Source organism: Galeopterus variegatus, unplaced genomic scaffold (assembly GCF_000696425.1).
Source record: "Galeopterus variegatus unplaced genomic scaffold, G_variegatus-3.0.2 Scaffold4923, whole genome shotgun sequence".
NCBI lineage: Eukaryota > Metazoa > Chordata > Mammalia > Dermoptera > Cynocephalidae > Galeopterus > Galeopterus variegatus.
The window spans coordinates 135,707-155,807 of record NW_007731034.1 but is presented as its reverse complement, the minus strand read 5'-3'; the positions used below and the strand labels follow the sequence as shown (position 1 = coordinate 155,807).

Below are 20,101 nucleotides of genomic sequence, written 5' to 3'. Positions count from 1 at the left end.
ACACATACACACACTGTCACGCAGAGTCTGATCACACCTCCCCACCTACGCTTGCTCTGCTGGGGTGAGCTGCTGTCTTCACATTGCTCCGTCTCTCTCTCAGCACACATACTGTACACTCACACATACACACACTGTCATGCAGAGTCTGATCACACCTCCCCACCTACGCTTGCTCTGCTGGGGTGAGCTGCTGTCCCCGATCAGAAGGTGTTATATCCTTCACGTGTGTTCACACAGCAAAAAGATTGAGAGCCAGGGATTAGATCCACTGGAAAATAAAGATGTGGTTGTCAGTAGTAAAATTATGGACCATAGAACCCCTGTCGCGTACAGAATTCTCCAGAACCAGAAGTGCTGTGCCAGGAGTCCAGCTGCCCAGAGCCAGGAATTAGGTGCTGAGGTCCAAACAGATAAGGCTGTGGGGACCGAACCAGAGTAATGCCTGGCCCTGTGGACTTGCTCCCTGGATGCTGGGGGACAGCCCAGGAAGTCGGCCAAGGTCAGGATGCTGGGTTCTCTTCAGGCCCCTCCCCTAGCCATAGCAGGTCAAAGGCAGAAGGGGTCAAAGGTCAAAGAATGTCAGCGAAGATTTTTTAGCTTTCTCTCATCTTCCTTGTGTTCTCAAGTCTGGGTGGGAAATTCTTGCGAAGATTCAGGCCACAAGGGTCCTGTGGCAGCCTCTGCACTCTGAGGTCCTGAGGGATGCAGGAGAGCTGGCCTCAGACACGTTCTCCTTTTCTATGAGAAGGCAGGTCTTGCAGCCTCGACCTGGGGCTCAGCAACCCTGCTTTGTGTTTGCCTGCAGACCCGGCAGCTGGTCACAGTCTGCGACTGCAAGCTGCTGGCCAACTCCATCCACGGGCTGAATGCCGCACGGCCTGACTACATTGCCTCCAAGGCCTCCCCCACCTCGACTGAGGAGGAGCAGGTGATGCTTAGGAATGACCAGGACACCCTCATGGCCAGGTGGACAGGCAGAAACAGCCGATCTTCCCTGCAGGTGGACTGGCACGAGGAGGAGTGGGTGAGTCTGCTGCTCGTGGCCGGTCATCCTGCTGCTGAGCTTGGGCTGAAACCACAAAGCCCATTGCCAGCCTCGTCACCTCCAAGGTGCCTGAAGGGTTGGCTCCTTTGTGAACAGGCTCCAGGTTTACTTCCCAGGTGTAGGGAGGGAGACTGTTTCCAGACCTTTGTGTGCATTCGGGGAGCAGGGCTGTGCTGGGGGCTGGGCCAGCCCCAGACGTGGTTGGAACAAGGTGGGTTTTCTCCCCAAGCCCTTGCCCTGTGGGAGGTCTTGGCTCCTCTCCCTGCCTCTCTGTGGCCCCTGGCTGCTGGCGACCAGCCACGCTTCTCCTGCCTTCTCGTTCGCCAGCCCTTCTAGGGCTGTTTGTATCTTTGGAGATGTGGAGCTCAGGTGCTGGGGCAGCTGGGGAGGATTTGGACATTGCTGCCCTGACAGTGCCTCACAGAGGAGCCCTGAGAGCAGGGTCTGTGTTACATCCTACGCCTTGTTTCATTTTTCTTTTTAAAAAATTTTTATCGAATCAAAATTGGTTATACATATTTTTGGGGTTCAACACTGAGATATCTTGATCAAATCAATATTACTAGCATATATATTGTTACACATCTTAATTATTGTTCATGCCCCTTGTCCAATCTCTCTTCCCCTCTCCGTCCCCCTCCCCCCTCTAATTACCCTAAATTTCTTCTCTCCTTCTGAAAGTTGTTGCCTAGATGATCTGTCCAATGCTGAGAGGCATGATCAGGTCCCCCAATATTATCATAGAGCAGATGCTTCTTCTGTCACTCTGAAATGGGCTTTGTGGAGAGAGACGTCCTCTTTTCTTTATCTCTGCTGGTAACTCTCCCTGTGTCAATGCACTCCAGTGGCTGGCAGACCATCTGCGTGGTGATTGTGGTGTTTAGCCACTTTCACAGCAGCCATGGTTATTGTGGTGGCTGTGGTGGGCCACCCACATGGAGGAGATGTTTTTGGCATGCTCCTTGGTGGTGTCGGTGTGCCTGGTTGTGGGGAGTGTCACAATCCATGCCTCAGGTCCCCAGGGTGGATCCCGAGGTGCTGGCATGATGTGCCTGGTTTTGGGAGGGGGGATCCAATCCTCCTCTCCATGCCTTGGGTCCCAGGGCAGGCCCCGAGTGCTGGCGCAGTGTATCTAGTTGTGGGAGGGGGATCGGGCCCCCACTCCATACCTCGGGTCCCTGGGTGGGCCCCAAGGTGCTGGCCTGGTGTACCTGGTTGTAGGAGGGGGATCTGATCCCCTTCTCCATGCCTTGCGTCCCCCGGTGGGCCCCAAGGCACTGGTGGTGTAAGTGGTTGTGGGCAGGGGTCCTGTCCCTGGCTCCATGCCTCACGTCCCCTGGTGGGCCCCAAGGTGCTGGTGGTGTGCCTGGGCCAGAACTAATTTTTTGTCCTTTGCTTACTTCTAACACGGGGGAACTTCCTGTGGGAACCAGTACTTGAGCTGTGTGGTTGAGCTAAATTGCTGCTTTGCTGCTGTTTCCTTAGAGAAGGCTTTTTGTGCAGCTCAGGGTTTAATGGTTGACTTTATAGGTGCTTCTAGTTCTCCAGAGACTCAGTGCACCTGGGTTGTGTAGAAACTCTGATCTGGGTCTTAGTTTTTTCATCAAACTTCACCCCATGCAATTCTGCATCCCCGACCAGTCTCCTCTGAGTGGTCCGGCGCTGACTCGGGGGCAGATTGACTGTCCTTGCTGTGCCCCAGTGTTCTCCCGGTGGGCCCCTGTCTCCCCCACCCCCTGTGCTCCAAACACTTCCCATGGGACAGGCCCTGTGCCGGTCCCTTTCCTTGACTCACTGGCCTCTGAATGGCTCCCCATTTTCAGCTGTTCTGTCTCCTCGTAGTGGTTTTGCTGGGGGCCACCAAGGCTCTCCCCTTCTGCCTCCAAGTAACTCCATCTGAAGGGCACGGCTATGGCTTCTGCTGGCTCCTGCTCCATGCGCTCAGCAGCTCCAGCATTAAAGCAGCTGCATCCCGAAATGCTCAGAGCAGCTTTTTCTTTCTCTTACCGTGGTTTCTCCTGCCTTCATGAACTCTGTAGGTCTCTCCTCCTCTTCCCCTGAGCTCTAGCGGCCCCAGCTTGGCTGATGTTACATTTTTATGTTTGTAAATTAGTTGATTTGTGGGAGAGAGTGACTCTGGGGACTGTCTATTCTGCCATCTTGACTAGAACTCCCCCGTGACTTGTTTTGCCACATGTGGGGACCACTGCTTAGAGGCCTTGTTCCAGGAAGCACTGAATTATTCAGCGGCAGCAAAGTGGCCCTCCAGCTCTGCCATCTTGTAGTCTGCCTGGGTTTCTGCAGATCACTCTTAGCCCTCCCTCCCTCCTCCACACCTCCCCTCCTAAGTGATCAGCTGTTTCCATCCCCTTCCACCAGAGAGAGGCTCAGCCCTGCTGCGTGTGAAGGTTGAGGAGGCCTGCAGTGGAGAAGGAGGGGATAGGACCCTGTGCCCTGAGACCCTTCTGGCCTCTGAGAGAGCTACTAGCAAATATCTCCCAAACTTTAAAAACAGTGACCATAGGGCATTAATTAGTCTTTGAGAAGCTAATATGACCTTAGTGGGGAATTGTGAATCATCTTGATATTTCTTTTTTTTTTATCAAAGTTCTTTTTTGGAGTGGGGGGGCGGGGATGGTGGCTGGCCAGCACAGGGACCAGACCCCTTGACCTTGATGTTATAAGGCTGTGCTCTAACCAACTGACCTAACTGGGCTGCCCTGTTGATATTTCTGTCTTGTGCTATTTTTTTTTTTTTTTAAGATGACTGGTAAGGGGATCTTAACCCTTGACTTGGTATTGTCAGCACCACGCACTCCCAAGTGAGCCAACCGGCCATCCCTATATAGGGATCTGAACCTGTGGCCTTGGTGTTATCAGCACCACACTCTCCCAGCATGGTGGCCCGGTTGGGGGATCAGTGGAGAGGGTTTGGTTTGTGTTCTGCTTTGGTTTTCCCATTGGGAGAGCTAACCCAAATGGGCCTTTTGGTTCGGAAGGAGAAAGTGTGGCTAAACGTTGACAAGAGCCTGGAGTGCATCATTCAGCGGGTGGACAAGCTGCTGCAGAAGGAGCGTCTGCATGGTGAGGGCTGTGAGGATGTCTTCCCCTGTGCGGGCAGCTGCACCAGCAAGAAAGGTAACCGGGACAGCCATGCCTACTGGATCAGACCGGAGGACCCCTTGTGCGATGCCCCTTCCTCGCCATGCCCCTCCACCATGCCCGCTGCTGCATGCCATCCTCACCTGACCACACGTGCGTATGAATTCACGTTCCCCACGCCGCCTCCACCGCACGCCTCAGCGCTTCTTTCTGTCTGTCTGTGTCTCAGTCCATGCCCTCCTCCCCTTGCAGACTGCAGGGAGGGTGTCAGGCAGAGCGGGAGCGTCCCAGTGCACGGAGCAGCAGGCAGTGAGGGCGGAGGCTCCGGTTGTCTTTCCACACAACTGAAACCCGGGTGTGAATCTGCATCTCCTCCACAGGCAGAATCTCGGGGCCCTCCTGGGTCACACTGCCATGGCAGCAAGGGTTGGGCTCTTGGGCTTTTCAGGTTTGTAAACGGCTATGAGAACCTGAAGGAGGCCGGGATGCAGCTGCCTTTCTGGTATGATTGTTTATTGCATTAGGAATTGGTACAGTGAAGGAGAAGATGAGTCATGCAGGGACACAGCTGGATGAGGGATGTTAGCAGGCCCAGAGGACTTGGCTGAAGGCTGGTTGTCATTGGCTGGGCATGCTCTTATCTAGCAGAGGCATGTTGCCTGGGGACCTGGGAATGCAGATAGTGGCACCCCATTCCTGGGCCTTTGGTGGGCTTAGTGAGGTTCCGTTTGGCACCAACCTTCTGGTGAGAACTTCAGTACATGGTAGGACATTGGCATGAAACAACATGCTTCAGAAACATTCTTCTGTCTGCAGAGACAGAGTGTACCTAGACACTCTGCTCTGCAGATAACCTTAAAGCTGGGGAGCAAATGCTTTCTCAACAAGCGATCCTTGGTCCCTGCAACTCAGGTGCTTCCCACCTTTACCTTTAACATCTGGAAAGGGTTTTGGCCCAGGCAGCTGAGACCTGGCTGCAGACCTAGCTGGTGCCTCCTCTTGCTCTCCCATGGAAGTTTTAAGCCATAGTAAGTAAGGCCCAGATGTGCCGGGGATAGGCTTCATGCAATGAGGGCTTTTAAATTCTGAGTTGGGCAACTTCCATTCACAGCAGAATTGTACTCCTTTGTCAGAACCTCTTGATAAATCTTTCTTCTGTTTATAAGATGCCCTTTTTCTCTTTAATCTGCCTGCAGTCTGTTTCCAGGGCACTATGTCACTTGAACCTCTGTTACACAGTATTCACGTCAGCCACCTTTCCATCTATGGGGCATTTACAGTTTAACTTCCCCAAACCTGTGATTGGTTCGTGGAGCTATTTTGTCTCTGTGTTCTTGTTTTTCTTTATGTAAATTGTATTTCTTTTTAAAATTTTCTTAAAGTTCATTACTAATTTCTCTTTAATATTATCTTGTTTATAATTTTAAATATTTTCTGCAGATATAAACAAAGTAATTTATTGGATTTTTTTTTTAAATGCACGAGCTAGTTTGTTTAATCAGATGTGCTGTATATCCATAACTTGAATGCCATTTTTTTTTTTTCTGGGCACATCCTGGTATTGCTTAAATGTAGACAAATTTAAATTCAGTTTTAAAGTTATTTAAATGAGCTTTTACTTATATTTGGGGTTTGGTTTGTAATTATGTGTGCCATTAAAATCAGCTCTGTTGTACTAATGGGAATATGAAGCATACATTTGAGAGAGAGTAAGTCTGCTGATCAACACTCAAAGAAATGTATGAAACCATATGCCACTAAATTAACTGTGGATGATCCTTAATTTAAAAATCTTTAGCATAGTCAGGAAGCTGTTTAGACCTCAGTGTGGTCAGGAGGATCAGAAAGAACTAGACTGTGAGCTCTTTATTTTGGTGAATTGCTTGTCCACTGTGCCAGAGCTTGGGTCTGTCGTGACTTTTTATACCATTCCAAGTCACTGGAGCAGCTGTTTTGGCTTAATGAGCAGGTTGTGTTCACACCAGCATATTTGTTATATGAGAATAACTGTAGTGCTTTGAAAGACCTCATCACTTTTCTTTCCAATTCTCTACCCCGTCCTGGGTCCTGGGATTTCATTTTTCACCAGGGAGCTGCCTTGCCTCTCAGCTCAGCTTCCTGCAGAACTGATCAGAAGGGGGCCACACCCTCCTACACACCCCCACCTCCCAAGGAGCACCTAATTGCCCCACCGGGATTTGGTGGCTTTTGTTGCCTTCCTCTTGCACACTGTCCTGCTCTCCTCATGCCCGAAGAGTCATTCAGACCCCAGACCAGGCTTTTCTTAACCTGGGGTCTGTGGGTGCAGGTGTGTGTGCCCCTGAGATTTTGTGCTGAAATTTGCATGTGCATGGAGAAAAAGTCCATAGTGGTCATCCAATCTCAAGGGACTCCATGACAAGTTACAAGCCGCTGGTCCAGCAGTACCAGAGGAGACCCTGCCCCTTTGACTGAAAGATGAGTTTAGCAAACTGGGTTTAATCCCTCACGTCCTCACAGGAGTGGTCTCAACCTGCCTGTGTAGGACCACCACAGAAGCTTATAAAATAGGCTCTTAAACTTTTTCTCCTCATTCAGAGACTCGGAATCCTGGAGGAGGCGTTGTGGGAGGCAAAATTATGTAGTTTTTTCCCTCACGTCCTCACAGGAGTGGTCTCAACCTGCCTGTGTAGGACCACCACAGAAGCTTATGAAATAGGCTCTTAAACTTTTTCTCCTCATTCAGAGACTCGGAATCCTGGAGGAGGCGTTGTGGGAGGCAAAATTATGTAGTTTTTTGAGGCCCGGAATAATTCTTATTAGCCAGAGAGATGTTTAAGAATCACTGCTCTGCGTCACTCCATACCACTGTGGACCTTGCTCTTTGCTAGCTAGATGGTCTCAGGGTATTTGGGTTCTAACAAAGAGGCTGAACTCTTAGTTTACAGAGGCCTTTATATTTTCTATGCCCTTGGCCAGTTTGAGGAGTCATTTCCAAAGGTCGTTAGAGAGGAATGATCCCCTGCCAACCCCTTCTGGACAATCCACGTTGTAAAAGTCTCCTTAAATTTCGTTCTGGCTGTCCTTGGGGATCTGAAAGTGCCTCATTTCAATATCCCAAATATATCGTTTGAGCTGAAATGTTCAGACATAAAGTAAACTTTTATTTCCATGTTCCCTTTTCAAACTTGTTCTCTCAGATAGCAAAGCCAGGAATTTTAGAGTTTTTAAGGGCAATGTGAAATTGAAATGAGTACATCCCAGTGTGACTCGGTGTAGGTGAAATGGAATCAGAATTGGTAGTCTGATTTTCATTGCACCTGGACGGACATTTTCATTGGAGACTTCTCCCAAGTCACAGAACTTTTACATTTGGTTTCAATTTTTAAGACTGGCATAGGGTTTTTTTGGTATATTGGTTTCATTACTGGATTTTAATCTTTTGGATTTCGGCTGTGAGTCTGGGCAGTGGGCTGTGACTTGGGAATGCTCAGTTGACTGGTCAGTCTCTTTCTCCAAACTTGCTCCCAGATGTTGTGAGCCAACATGGGGCTCACCACTACAATGTGATTGATGTGGGCGCTTTTTTCCGTGGCATTTATCACATTGTACAATGTCAGCTCACTCATCTGAAGAGCATTCCATGTTGGAGCATTGGCAACATGAACATTGATGCTGGCGAGTCCAGTGTCATGTACTGAGAGGGCTCGGCTGCCTCGTGAGCCCTGCTGGGAAGAGGCAGTCAGGCACCTGGACCTCTTCTCTGTTTGGTTCAGCCGCCTTACTGCGAGCTGCTGCTGCAGCTGTGCTGAGACCGGGTGCTCGCGTGTGAACTGTGTGCCGCTCCCTAACCATGCGTGTCGCCCTCCATTTCTGTGCAGATTGCAGCCCCCCTCCTGAAGAGGCCAGCCCAGGTACGTGCTTTCCATTCCCAGCTCCTGCTGATGGCTTGCTAATACTCAGGTAGCATTCGTAGCTGAATTACCAAAGATTACCTACCGCTCCTAGGGTTGGGAAAATATGTTAGGACCTCCTTTGTTGTGAGACGTAAAACTTTTCGTAGGTTTGGTGAGGAAGTGGCTGGGCTGAGGGAATTGTGGCCTGAAGCAGGCTACCACGTGCATTTTTTGTTTTCTTGTTTTTTCTTTTTTTTACTTTTACATCCTAAAACCTTTTCAGATGAGTACCATTCTTGAGTGCGTTGGGCTTCCTGGAGTGGGTGAGCTGCTTTAGAGAAGCACACATTTGTACACAGCACTTCCTGTGCATTCACCTGAACTTGTAAGCATTGCTCTGAGGACACAGTCAGATGATACGTATCTACCCAAGTGTTGTAACATTGGCAGTCGGGCAGCATCCTCTCTTCTGAGCCTGCAGTTAGTGCTAGAAATGGGACCTTTTTGCTGCATTTGCACGTAGAAACCAGTGCTTATGGTTCTAGTTCACAGGTTGGCAAACTACTGTCTCAGCTAAATCCTGTCCACAGCCTGCTCTTATTTTATTGGAAACCATTCACGCCCACCTGTGCACATATTGTCTGTGACTGCTTTTGTGCAGCAGTGCCAGAGTTGAGTCCTTTGCAACAGAGACCCTGTGGCCTTCAGAGCCTAAAATATTTACTTGTCTAACCCTTTACAGAAAAAGTATGCCAACCCCTGATCTAGCTCATATTGAGTTGCCTGGATATGCCTTGCAGTTTTCCAAGAGTGAGCATGAGCCCATGAGCCCCTCAAATAATATGGTTTGGATTTTTTTCTCATACTCCAAAAATCAGCTATGTGATCAGTCTGATTATTGCATATTTCTTACTAGATATGAATGTAAGATAGCAGGATACCTGCTTTATATCTAGAGTGAAGCAAACCAGTGATTGTGGGGTTTACCCAGGTGTTCCCGTCAGTTTAGTGAATCCTGCCTGCTCACACAGCAGCATGAATCGGCTTGCAATGGTGACTCCCAGCAGCACCCCCTGGGCCCCATTTGAAGTTAGCTCATCAGCAGGCTAATCTGATTGGAAACATCATACCCTCCCAATTTGCTTTCAGCCCCTTCACAGTTTCTCTTTCTCAAAAAGTCAGCGTAGCTGGTCTCCAACCTCAACTCCCTGGACCCTCAAGGTCACCAAGGCTGTGGTAGATGCACAGACACTTAACCTGGCTCTTTTCCCCCATTGGGTCTCCTGGCCGCGCCTCATCCTTTTCCTTAACATCTGTCCCTGGGCCTCCAGTCCTCCTTCTGCTTACCTCCGCAGAAGGCCAGTGTCTGCAGACTGAGTTGACTGTCCCCTGAGCCTCAGTGGTGAGGTCCGGGACCACCCACACCCAGCATTAGGACCAGGAAAGGGTGGTGAGCCTGCCTGGTGGAAACGCACGGTTTCTTCTCAATGCTGGGTTTCCTGGGTCAAACCATGAGGGAGTCTTGTGCTTTCCCAGGCAGCACACAGACAGTGCCTGGCTTGTAGAACCCTCCTTGTTTTATGTCAGCTGTGTCACCTCCAGAGCACTGGTGGCTTTTCCTCAGGCAATGTTAAATGGACTAAAATGGTCCCCTGCCAGGGGTTCCTTTGGCTTTTCCTGTGGAGCTGTATTTAATCTGGGTTAAAACACACACATATACAAAGGCACACGCTCTCTCTTTCCCTCCCGTACTAATGAGGAAAAGAATGCAAAAGCAGAGTAGGGATTTGAAAGAGGCTTTCAAAGTTATCGAAAGCAATGTGGTCCGTGGATTGACTACCAGGCAGCAGTGCTGCAGGTTAGCAACTAGATAAGGAGCTTGCCCCCAAAAGTGGATCAGCTACATCACTAAGGACATTGTTTGGTTGAGCAGATTTTTTTTTCATAGCAAGACGTTTTCAATGAAGGAAGCAGAGTGTAAACCCTTTACCAACTCCAACATTCCAGGTCCTGGGTAGAAATCATGTAACTGTCCATGAAATTTTCTTATTGTTAGTGTCTCCTCATATTGAAAAAATATACTAGCAGAAGCAGTCTGATATAATAGAGATAACATGGAGTTCAGAGTCAGTCATACGTGTGTACAAAGGCCAGCCCTTTTTGTGTGTCTGGGAAGACACTTAACCTCTCTGAGTCTGTTTTCTTACTTATATTATAAACTTCTTTCTGTGATTACATGAGAAAAGTTATAAAGTGAACTACTCACAGGTGTGCGTGAATGGTGGTTGATGCTTGTGGAACTCCAGAGCCATCTAGACACGTTCGAGCCCTGCTCTGGGCAGATGGCAGCCTCCCTCCCACCGAGCTCCATGTCTCCTCTTTTCCAGGACGTATGTCATAGTGCTTTTTAGCCAGTCTTCCTGTACTCCAGTTTTTTTTTTTTTTTCACTTTTTTCCTAATGTAGCAAAAAAGAGTCATTCTTATATGAATTTTTTTAAAGAGAAGTAAGTTGTATGGAGAGGGTTTGCATAGTCAAATAAGACCACTTGTATCTTCTGATTGTTGTCAAGTTAAAATGATCATAATTTGCATATTAATTGTATATGTTTAGGCATGTTAAATGGAAAAGCAAAGTAAAATTGGTGACATTTGCTCTAAGAGCTTTTACTTAGTGAAGAATAGTCAGAATGACTGCCTGCCTTTCCCCAAGCCATTTGGCCAGTAAAACCTAATTGCCATTGGCCTTTATTGGAAGGGGCTGAATGCAATTGACTTGCATTCAACAGAGTTGTTCAAAGAAAGAAAAATGTGGTCTGAGAATTTTAGAGGAAGAGAGAGACTTGGATATTGTCTAATGCTGCTCTCACTTTACCAAAAAAGACCACATGGCTGAGGGATCGAGGGACTTGCCCAGGTCCACCCCTGCTCTCAACGGTGGCCCACTCGCGGGCTCACAGTTTCCACTTCTCAGTCCAGTGTTCTTTGTCACTGTGAGTTATTTACTGAGACCTTTCTGTTGTGGACTTACTAAATTTAAGCCTACTTTTTTTCCATTGCAGCTGTAAACCGTGTCCACGTACAGTATGCCTGCATATACAGTTCGATTATTTCCACTTTTGAACTGCCATGTGAACTTAAAAACCCACATTAGCCAAACACTGAATGTAGGGAAGTTCTTTTGCATGTTTCTGGTCTTCCTCTAAGTTTGTTTCTCAACAAAGTGCCCACTACACAGCTGGGTAGAGCAGAGCTGAGTCTCCCCCTCTGACTTTAGATTCTGTTTATCTGAGACAAATTACCCTCTGGAGGCTGCACTGCTCGGAGGCTGCACTGCTCGGCGGCCGCGGCCTGGGGCTCTCTGTGGCTCACACCCTCATCCCAGAGGGCACACACTGCTCGCTCCACTCCCCTGTCCCTCACCATGTTTGGTGCGGTGGGCTCACCAAGTGGTGGTGATCAAATGCCTATTTCTGGGCTTAGTGACCTGTTAAAAGTATAATTCATGAGGGCATGTCTTCTTTTTTAAATGTCTTCTTAATAGGAAGGAAAAAAAGGGCCAAAACCAAAAATACCTTTTACCCTGTTTTTCTCCCTTGAGGTTCTATTTTTGAAAAGTTCTTTTGGTACAGGGTCAAAGTTTCCTTATACTCCTAAAAGAAAACTAAGCTAGAAATAGATGGCACCGAGTGGGAAGGCGGGGCAGGGGAAGAAAATGAGTTCAGAAGGAGGTACAGGGTCAAAGTTTCCTTATACTCCTAAAAGAAAACTAAGCTAGAAATAGATGGCACCAAGTGGGAAGGCGGGGCAGGGGAAGAAAATGAGTTCAGAAGGAGGGGACGCTCTGAGAGTTGGAAACACAGGACACATGTGCACTGGTCTTCCCTCCAGACGTGCAAAGTGAGAATTGAACACCGTTGCATGTAAGGCTGGACGAGGACAGAGTTGGTCCCTTGCTCTAGAAAGACAGATGTCTTTTCCTTCATACCTGGGTCCAGAGAAGTGAGATAACAGATCACTTTTCTGGGTGTCATTCTTTCTCCCGGTGGAGGGACCATGGTGCTGTGGAAGGAGGTTGGCCTCTGCAGACAGAATCATTTTCTGGGCTCATCATGACTTGTAGAAGCTTTTTTGTTGTTTTCCTCAGAAGGCACAGTCTTGAGTATTTATGTGCAGCATCCCCAGTGCTTTCAGGAGACAGAGCATGCATCAGCAGTACCAGAGTACAACTGAGGTTTGAGGTTCCTGGAAAGACTTTGGGCTAGAGGGTTAGAGACTGGGTTGGTTCCGGCAGAACTCAGTGCTAGTTCTAGGCCAGAGCGTGGGACAAGCAGAGTCAGAGCATGCAGAAGGAGGGAGAGGTCAGTACAGACTTGTTAAATTTCTAGAACCTGATTCTTAGGTTCTTTCTTGCTCGTGCCCAGGTGAATGGAGCGAGGCCCTTTACCCGCTGCTGACCACCCTCACAGACTGCGTAGCCATGATGAGCGACAAGGCCAAGAAGGCGATGGTCTTCCTGCTCATGCAGGACAGCGCTCCCACCATAGCCACCTACCTGAGCCTGCAGTACCGCCGCGATGTGGTCTTCTGCCAAACCGTAAGCCCCAGGGCTGCCACCAGGGAGGCCACAGGCACCTCCTGCCTCTGGAAAAATAAGCTTAGCAAGCCTCTTTCCCTCTCCCTCCACTTGTAAAAAGCCACAGATGGCCACATTTTCTCCTGCCTGTTGCTTTTAAGTTTACTTAATAGAGAGCTCTAGATTTCAGCACAGGGAGGAAACCTCCCCGGTCAGCAGGTATTTGTCCCTGAAGAACGGGCACCGGCAGAATGTGCCAACTCTGCACCGAGGAGAGAGTGGTTGCAGATGGCACAGGCCTGTTTTCTGTCTTTTTTCCCCCTTCAAAGGAGTTTAGTGAGGACAACGTGATGTTTGCTGTCAGCACAGTCTGTTTTCCTGTTCATGACACAGCAGGTGTCTTAGTTCTGCAGCTTGTTGCAGAATTCTTTTTTAATGATTTCTGTTACCTTTCCGAGAAGAGAAGAGTTTAAGAAAATGTAACAAGCTTAATAGATGCCAGGAATCAAGTCAGTAAAGTGAACAGAGGTGTAGGGTTGGGCTGGTTCTCTGCAGTTCCCCCTTCCGTCCTGGGGAGGACTCTTTCATCCCACAGACAGTCTCTCACTGAGGAAACATTGAATGACCATGTTCTCTCTCACTTCTGTTCCCTGTTGCAACAACTCAGTTTCCAGCTAGAGCTGGCATAGATCTGTAAGTAGATAGACCCTTTCACTGTAGGCAATTAATTCTGGGTTTCCAGAAGGTTCCAACCCAGGCATAACCCCAGGCAGGTCAGGTCAGAAGCTGGGCCAAAACCAAACCCACCTTTGGTAGCAACGGGAGCAGCAGGCCTGGAGTGTGACACATCCTCCCAATGGCTTCTGCCCTGCATGGCCCCAGAGCCATGGCGTCCCCACTCCCCAGGCTCCCCGAGGGACAGGAGGCGCTGCTGAAGCCCCTTTGAACAGAGAAAGCAGAGGAACTCAGGACCCGGGGTCAGTCACCAGCCGACCGCTGTTTGGTGAGCAGGTGTCTGTCCCCTGCAACCACCGCACCCTGTATCTCCCGCAGCTGACCGCTCTCATCTGTGGTTTCATCATCAAGCTGAGGAACTGCCTGCACGACGATGGCTTCCTGCGGCAGCTCTACACCATCGGGCTGCTGGCACAGTTTGAGAGCTTGCTGAGCACCTACGGTGAGCCTCCGGGGGGCCTCCGCGCTCCTGGGATCCAGAGCAGCGGTTGGTGCCATGTGTGGTTTCCATCCTTTCTTCCTGGATACATTTTGGATTACACAAGTAATGCATGCTGATTAAAATAAATGCAAACATCCTCAAAATGTACAACAGAGAATCAACTGAAAGTCCTGTGCAGTTACACACACAGCTTCCTTGGTTTAGTTGGTTGTTGTTTGTTTGTTATATTCTTGATAGTCTTTGTAGTTGAGGATGACCATAATTATTTAACCCGTCACTTCCCGTAGGACATTTGGGTTGCTTCTAAATTGTTCCTATTAAACCAATGCTGCAGTGACATCAGTGTACATAAGGCACACGTGAGCCCATTTTGGTAGCCACTGAATTACCAGAAGGAGAGTTGCTGGGTCAAAGGGTCAAAGTATTTTAAAATTTAATAGATATTTTCAATTACCCTCCAAAAAGGCTCTCTTCTCCCTACCCTTGTTTTCTATTTATTTATTCTGAGAAGGTGAAAATGGACCATTCTTAAAAGTACTTGTTTATCTTGGAGTCACAGGACATCAAGTAGATATCAAGCCCCATGGGATGGGAGGATCTGGCCCCCAGTGACCCTGTTTTACTGTCCCACCTTCCATTTTTAAAGAGCTGGCTTTGCCTTCCGAGTTCCGTGCATCCTGTTCCCCCCACAGTCCTGTGCAGGACCAGGAAAGGGTTGGGGAGGCTGGTGTGTGTTTCCACCAGCTGCATTTTCTAAGGCGGCCCTGCGACTGCAGTAGCAGCGTTTACTCACAAAGAAGGGAGTCACAGGGAAGTGGCTCAGAGCGGCCCCCATCCACACCTCGTTTGTTGCCTTCCATCTGTACCTGACCCCACAACTCTGCTGAGTCCCTGGGGAGAGTGGCTGGGCCCCTCTGCCTGATGGCTTCCTTCCCTCTCTTGCATCCAGGTGAGGAGCTGGCAATGCTGGAGGACATGAGCCTTGGAATCATGGACTTGAGGAACGTGACCTTTAAAGTCACTCAGGCTACTTCTAATGCATCAACTGACATGCTGCCCGTCATCACAGGAAATCGGTAGAAATGTTTGTGTAAAATTATCCAAGCCAGAGCAGTGTTTTTCATTATGCTTATCTCATATGATGCACTCTTCCTCTTTTTTATTTGTATTTTGTTTCATCCTGTTACAAACGCTGGTCACAGCCCCCTACCTGAATTTCATCCCCCATAGAGGCCCGTGCCTGCAGCTGGGGCATCGCTGAGCCGGCGGCCTGCCTGGCTGTCATGCTGAGGCGAGCTCGGTGCCCTGCATCGCCCTCCCAGTGTCCGGGCCTCACCCTGCTCTTCCTCTCTCCGCTTTCCTCCAGCGATGGCTTTAATGTGCGGATCCCTCTGCCAGGCCCGCTGTTCGACGCTCTGCCCCGGGAGCTCCAGAGCGGCATGCTGCTGCGCGTGCAGCCCGTCCTCTTCAACGTGGGCATCAACGAGCAGCAGACCCTGGCCGAGAGGTGCGTGCCGCCCAGTAGGGGGCCGAGCGGCTGGAGGGATCACGGAGACGACGTAGAAAATGTCCTCTCCTCTCTTCAGGCTCTGTGCACTGACTGTCGTCCTGCCCTCCTTTGGCCAACACGCCTTCAGCAGGACCGTGCACCCGGCAGTGTCTCTAGTGCTGGGGACACAAAGATGAACCACGTGTGGTCTCTGTCCTCAGACACTCAGGCTGGTGGGAGAGAGCGATGCGGGTGCCCTGAGGCACATAAATGCGGGGAGTTTTGGGATCCCGAGTAGGGGCACCCACCAAGGTCCAAGAGGGTCTGGGAAGGCTTTCTGGAGGGGGTGATGTCTGAAGTGGGATTTGAAGTGTGAGTAGGAGTTAGAGAGTTGAGGAGGTAAGGGAGAGACTGGGTGTCCCAGGCCAAGAAGACTGAGCAAAGGCCTGGTGGGGACTAACAGCATGGGACTGAGGCACCAGGGTCCAGACCAGGATGGGCAGTGGTGAGGGCAGAGCGGTCGTGTGTGCCAGCCCAAGAGTCGTGCCTTGATCTGAGGGCTTCTGCCTTGTAAACTCTCCTCCAGGGTCACTTGCCACACAGCAGAGAGGAGCCAGGTGTGCTCGTGTGCGCATGCGTGCCTGTGTGTGCATACCTGCGTGTGGGTCAGACGGGTGAGCTGGGCGTGTGTAGCCTGTGATGGCTTTCCACTAGTAAATGAAGACCTCTCTTGTGCTGCCATTTACATTATAGTGACATGTGCATTTTAGTATAAAAAGACATCTTAAAGTACTTGCTGTTAAGGAAATTTGGTCTCCAGGATGCTCTGCCATATTACTGCTGGGTTCTTTGAGCCCAGTGGTCAGTGTCCCTTGATCCCTAGGAGTAGGGTCACCCCACGCAGGAAGCATGGCTTGGGTGCTGGGAGATTTTGAAGAATTGGGTAGGGATGGACATGTTAAGTAGATCATGTTGCTGGCCATGTGCCAGAAGGGGGAGAGGGGACAAGTGCGACGAGGTTGCTGGAGAGAGCCTAGGCCAGAGGAAGTGACCTGGAGCAGGGAAGGGGTCGTGCGGATGAGTTCAGACTGGAGAGTTGGTTAAGAGGCAAATGGAAGGATTTGGTCTGCAGTTGGGCTGGTGTGAGGGAGAGAAGTGAGGTGTAGACCAGACAGACCCAGGCTTCTAGATTGAGGGAGGAGACAGGAGGAGGGCCACTCTCGGAGCTGGTGGTGAGCTGGGCTCGGTTGAGGGCACCAGCCCAGGAAGCAGAGACCTCATAGGTGTGTGCACAGCTGGGAGAGCCCACTTCTGAGGTGTAGACCAGACAGACCCAGGCTTCTAGATTGAGGGAGGAGACAGGAGGAGGGCCACGCTCGGGGCTGGTGGTGAGCTGGGCTCGGTTGAGGGCACCAGCCCAGGAAGCAGAGACCTCATAGGTGTGTGCACAGCTGGGAGAGCCCACTTGATGTGCACTTCTCTCCCGGATTCCCCAGTAAATAGTCACCGAGCACCTGCTCTGTGTAAAGCACCACAGGACCAGATGGTGAATGAGCCCTTCCCTGCCTGGAAGGGAAAGGCGTCCAGAGGGTGCTCTGCCTCTCTGTGTGGGTGGCTCCCGCCTCTAGGAGGTGCCACACGGAGGCGAAGGAGACACTGAGTTACACTAATGTTCCTTTCTCTTTTTTTGTGTGTGGCCGATACGGGAGGCTGAGCCCTTGACCTTGGTGTTATCAACACTGCATTCATGTTCTTGGATGGGAAACTCCAAAGGGGGAAGACCATTATGGCTCAGAAGATGTGGCCAGGCTTCATTTGTGTTCAGCTGGAAGGAACTGTGGATCTCAGAGTTTAGAAATGGTCGTAAAATGATGATGCTGGCGAACATGTACCGGCCACTGATGTGCCAGGCGCTGGGCTAAGTGCTGCACACACATTTCTGTACCAAGCCCCACACCTTCCAAGGCTGGTGTTGGTGGCCCTGTCAGATGGGGAAAAGGGCTGTCTGGCTCTGAAGCCTGTGGCGGGGGCAGGGTCTGGGCATCGGGGTCTCAGAAACTCCCTGGGTGATCATGAGATGCCGCATCCAGTGTTGCAAACATGACATTAAGAGCCAAGTAAAAAGAGCACTCAGCTGAAGGTCACAGTATCGGGCACTTCGGAACCCAGTTATTGAGGCGTCCTCATGTTCTGAGCAGGTGCCTGGAGGAGAAGCCATGGTGGGCACCAGGGGTGGATGCGCTGTGACCCACAGGAGGAGGTCCTGCCGCTGAGGGAAGTCATAAGACCATAAAGAGGTGATGTTCAGGGAGGCTGCTCAGCTGGGGGTGGGGGACTGGACTAGGGACCTGTCTTGGACTTCAGAGCCTGTGTTGTGTAAGGATCACCTAGTGCTTCCCCTGCAGGTGGTATCCACGACCTCTTCCCGTAGGCATTTGGCACATGCATGTGGGGTGTGCCCCGAAGGATGAGAGAGAAGGCAAGGGGCCTCACGGTCAGTCCAGGAGGGACAGTCAGGTGTTAATTCGTCGGGCAGTGACTGATTGCAGTCTTGAGGACAGGGCTGTGCCCCACTGCCATTCCCTTTACTAAGTACCTCTGAGACAGAGGACATGGGATTCTGGGCTGAGCCACACTGAGACAGTTCCTGTGCCGCATAAGACGGGGCCTCAGTCTCTGGGTTTGGGACAGATTGTGCTCCCACCATCTCTGAGGCATGACTGTGACAAATTCTGTGTGGTTCTGCCAGGGAAACATGTTTAAACTGGTCACCAGCACTGCAGAGATGACCTTGTGCTCAGGAGAAGGAAAGTGGCTTAGAGTTTGGATGTGCAAAATAGTGTTTGGGAGAATCAACACTGTTAGCTTTCATGCTACCACAGTGTGTGTGTAGTAGGAGAAAGTGACAGAGAAGGAAAGTGGCTTAGAGTTTGGATGTGCAAAATAGTGTTTGGGAGAATCAACACTGTTTGCTTTCATGCTACCACAGTGTGTGTGTAGTAGGAGAAAGTGACGTTAGCCAACTAACGGCGTCCTCTTCCAACTCCCCAAGGTTTGGCGATACATCTTTACAAGANGCTCGGGGCTGGTGGTGAGCTGGGCTCGGTTGAGGGCACCAGCCCAGGAAGCAGAGACCTCATAGGTGTGTGCACAGCTGGGAGAGCCCACTTGAGGGAGAGCAGGCAGCAGATTGGGAACCCCAGCAGGGAGGTGTCCCTAGGGGAGAATGACGTTCCTTGCATCTGGCAGCTGTTGATCCTGACAACTCTGCAGGAGCAGTTTTTGGAAAGGGCTGAGGCAGGGCCGGATGCGGTGAGCAGGGGGCAGGTGGAGAAGGACGTGATGCTGAGGACGGGCAGGACTTGAGAGCACAGGGTCTTGGCCTTGCTCATTGGTTTGCTCCCAGCACACTGGCTAGTGGGCTTGTTCATGAGCTGAGAGGAAAGCCCACAGAGAGTGGAGGCTTCAGGCCCGGGGCCAGGGACGCCCTGAGGGAGCAGGTGCCTGGAGGAGAAGCCATGGTGGGCACCAGGGGTGGATGCGCTGTGACCCACAGGAGGAGGTCCTGCCGCTGAGGGAAGTCATAAGACCATAAAGAGGTGATGTTCAGGGAGGCTGCTCAGCTGGGGGTGGGGGACTGGACTAGGGACCTGTCTTGGACTTCAGAGCCTGTGTTGTGTAAGGATCACCTTGTGCTTCCCCTGCAGGTGGTATCCACGACCTCTTCCCGTAGGCATTTGGCACATGCATGTGGGGTGTGCCCCGAAGGATGAGAGAGAAGGCAAGGGGCCTCACGGTCAGTCCAGGAGGGACAGTCAGGTGTTGATTCGTCGGGCAGTGACTGATTGCAGTCTTGAGGACAGGGCTGTGCCCCACTGCCATTCCCTTTCCTAAGTACCTCTGAGACAGAGGACATGGGATTCTGGGCTGAGCCACACTGAGACAGTTCCTGTGCCGCATAAGACGGGGCCTCAGTCTCTGGGTTTGGGACAGATTGTGCTCCCACCATCTCTGAGGCATGACTGTGACAAATTCTGTGTGGTTCTGCCAGGGAAACATGTTTAAACTGGTCACCAGCACTGCAGAGATGACCTTGTGCTCAGGAGAAGGAAAGTGGCTTAGAGTTTGGATGTGCAAAATAGTGTTTGGGAGAATCAACACTGTTAGCTTTCATGCTACCACAGTGTGTGTGTAGTAGGAGAAAGTGACATTAGCCAACTAACGGCGTCCTCTTCCAACTCCCCAAGGTTTGGCGATACATCTTTACAAGAAGTCATCAATGTGGAGAGTTTGGTGCGGTTAAATTCCTACTTTGAGCAGTTTAAGGAAGTCTTGCCTGAGGACTGTAAGTATTCCTCCACTCTTGGGGTCTCACCTGTCTGTGTTTCCATCTCTGACGTCTGGGCTCAGGCTGTCTGCTCTGCTCACTGACCTTTCCGACACTGCGGCCCGCCGTGCCTCTGTGTGTGCGTGTGTGCCTGCACTGTCCGCCTGCACTGTCCTCCTGCACACGGCAGCCCACCTACCTCTCCACACTCTGCCTGGCTTCAATTCTACCTGCAGGAGCTTCCCTCAGCTGCAGCGCTGGCTCATCTCTCTTCTAACCTACATAACCTGGGCTTTCCCACACTCTGTCATGGTCACTGATGTTCACTGTGCACCTGCTGGTGGGACGTGGGGGTCACAGAGGCAGGACCCACCCTTAGCCCAGGGGGTCTGGTGAGCTGCCCACACACCTCGCTCCGTGGTACCTAGAGGGTAAGATGCTGGGTGTTTGAGGGCAAGATGGCCCCCATCACAGTATGCTCTGGAGGTGGCAGAGAGGTGACAGCAGTA

The 20,101-nt window shown here is 50.7% G+C and overlaps 1 protein-coding gene across 12 annotated transcripts in view; it reads left to right on the top strand.

The window, feature by feature from the left end:
• The window catches only part of INPP4A (inositol polyphosphate-4-phosphatase, type I, 107kDa), a 53,570-nt gene that overhangs the window by 15,812 nt on the left and 17,657 nt on the right, over positions 1 to 20,101 (top strand). For 6 of the 12 annotated variants that reach the window (XR_551681.1, XM_008588608.1, XM_008588604.1 and 3 more), the window contains 8 exons: positions 809 to 1,027; positions 4,048 to 4,303; positions 8,011 to 8,043; positions 12,448 to 12,620; positions 13,653 to 13,776; positions 14,726 to 14,852; positions 15,143 to 15,283; positions 19,513 to 19,610. Coding sequence is in view for 11 of the 12 variants with exons in the window: in XM_008588608.1 (XP_008586830.1) it covers positions 809 to 1,027; positions 4,048 to 4,303; positions 8,011 to 8,043; positions 12,448 to 12,620; positions 13,653 to 13,776; positions 14,726 to 14,852; positions 15,143 to 15,283; positions 19,513 to 19,610 (1,171 nt within the window). In the remaining variant the exon portion in view is untranslated. The remainder of the gene's footprint in view (positions 1 to 808; positions 1,028 to 4,047; positions 4,304 to 8,010; positions 8,044 to 12,447; positions 12,621 to 13,652; positions 13,777 to 14,725; positions 14,853 to 15,142; positions 15,284 to 19,512; positions 19,611 to 20,101) is intronic. The other 6 variants (XM_008588612.1, XM_008588611.1, XM_008588609.1 and 3 more) reach the window with 2 other exon arrangements.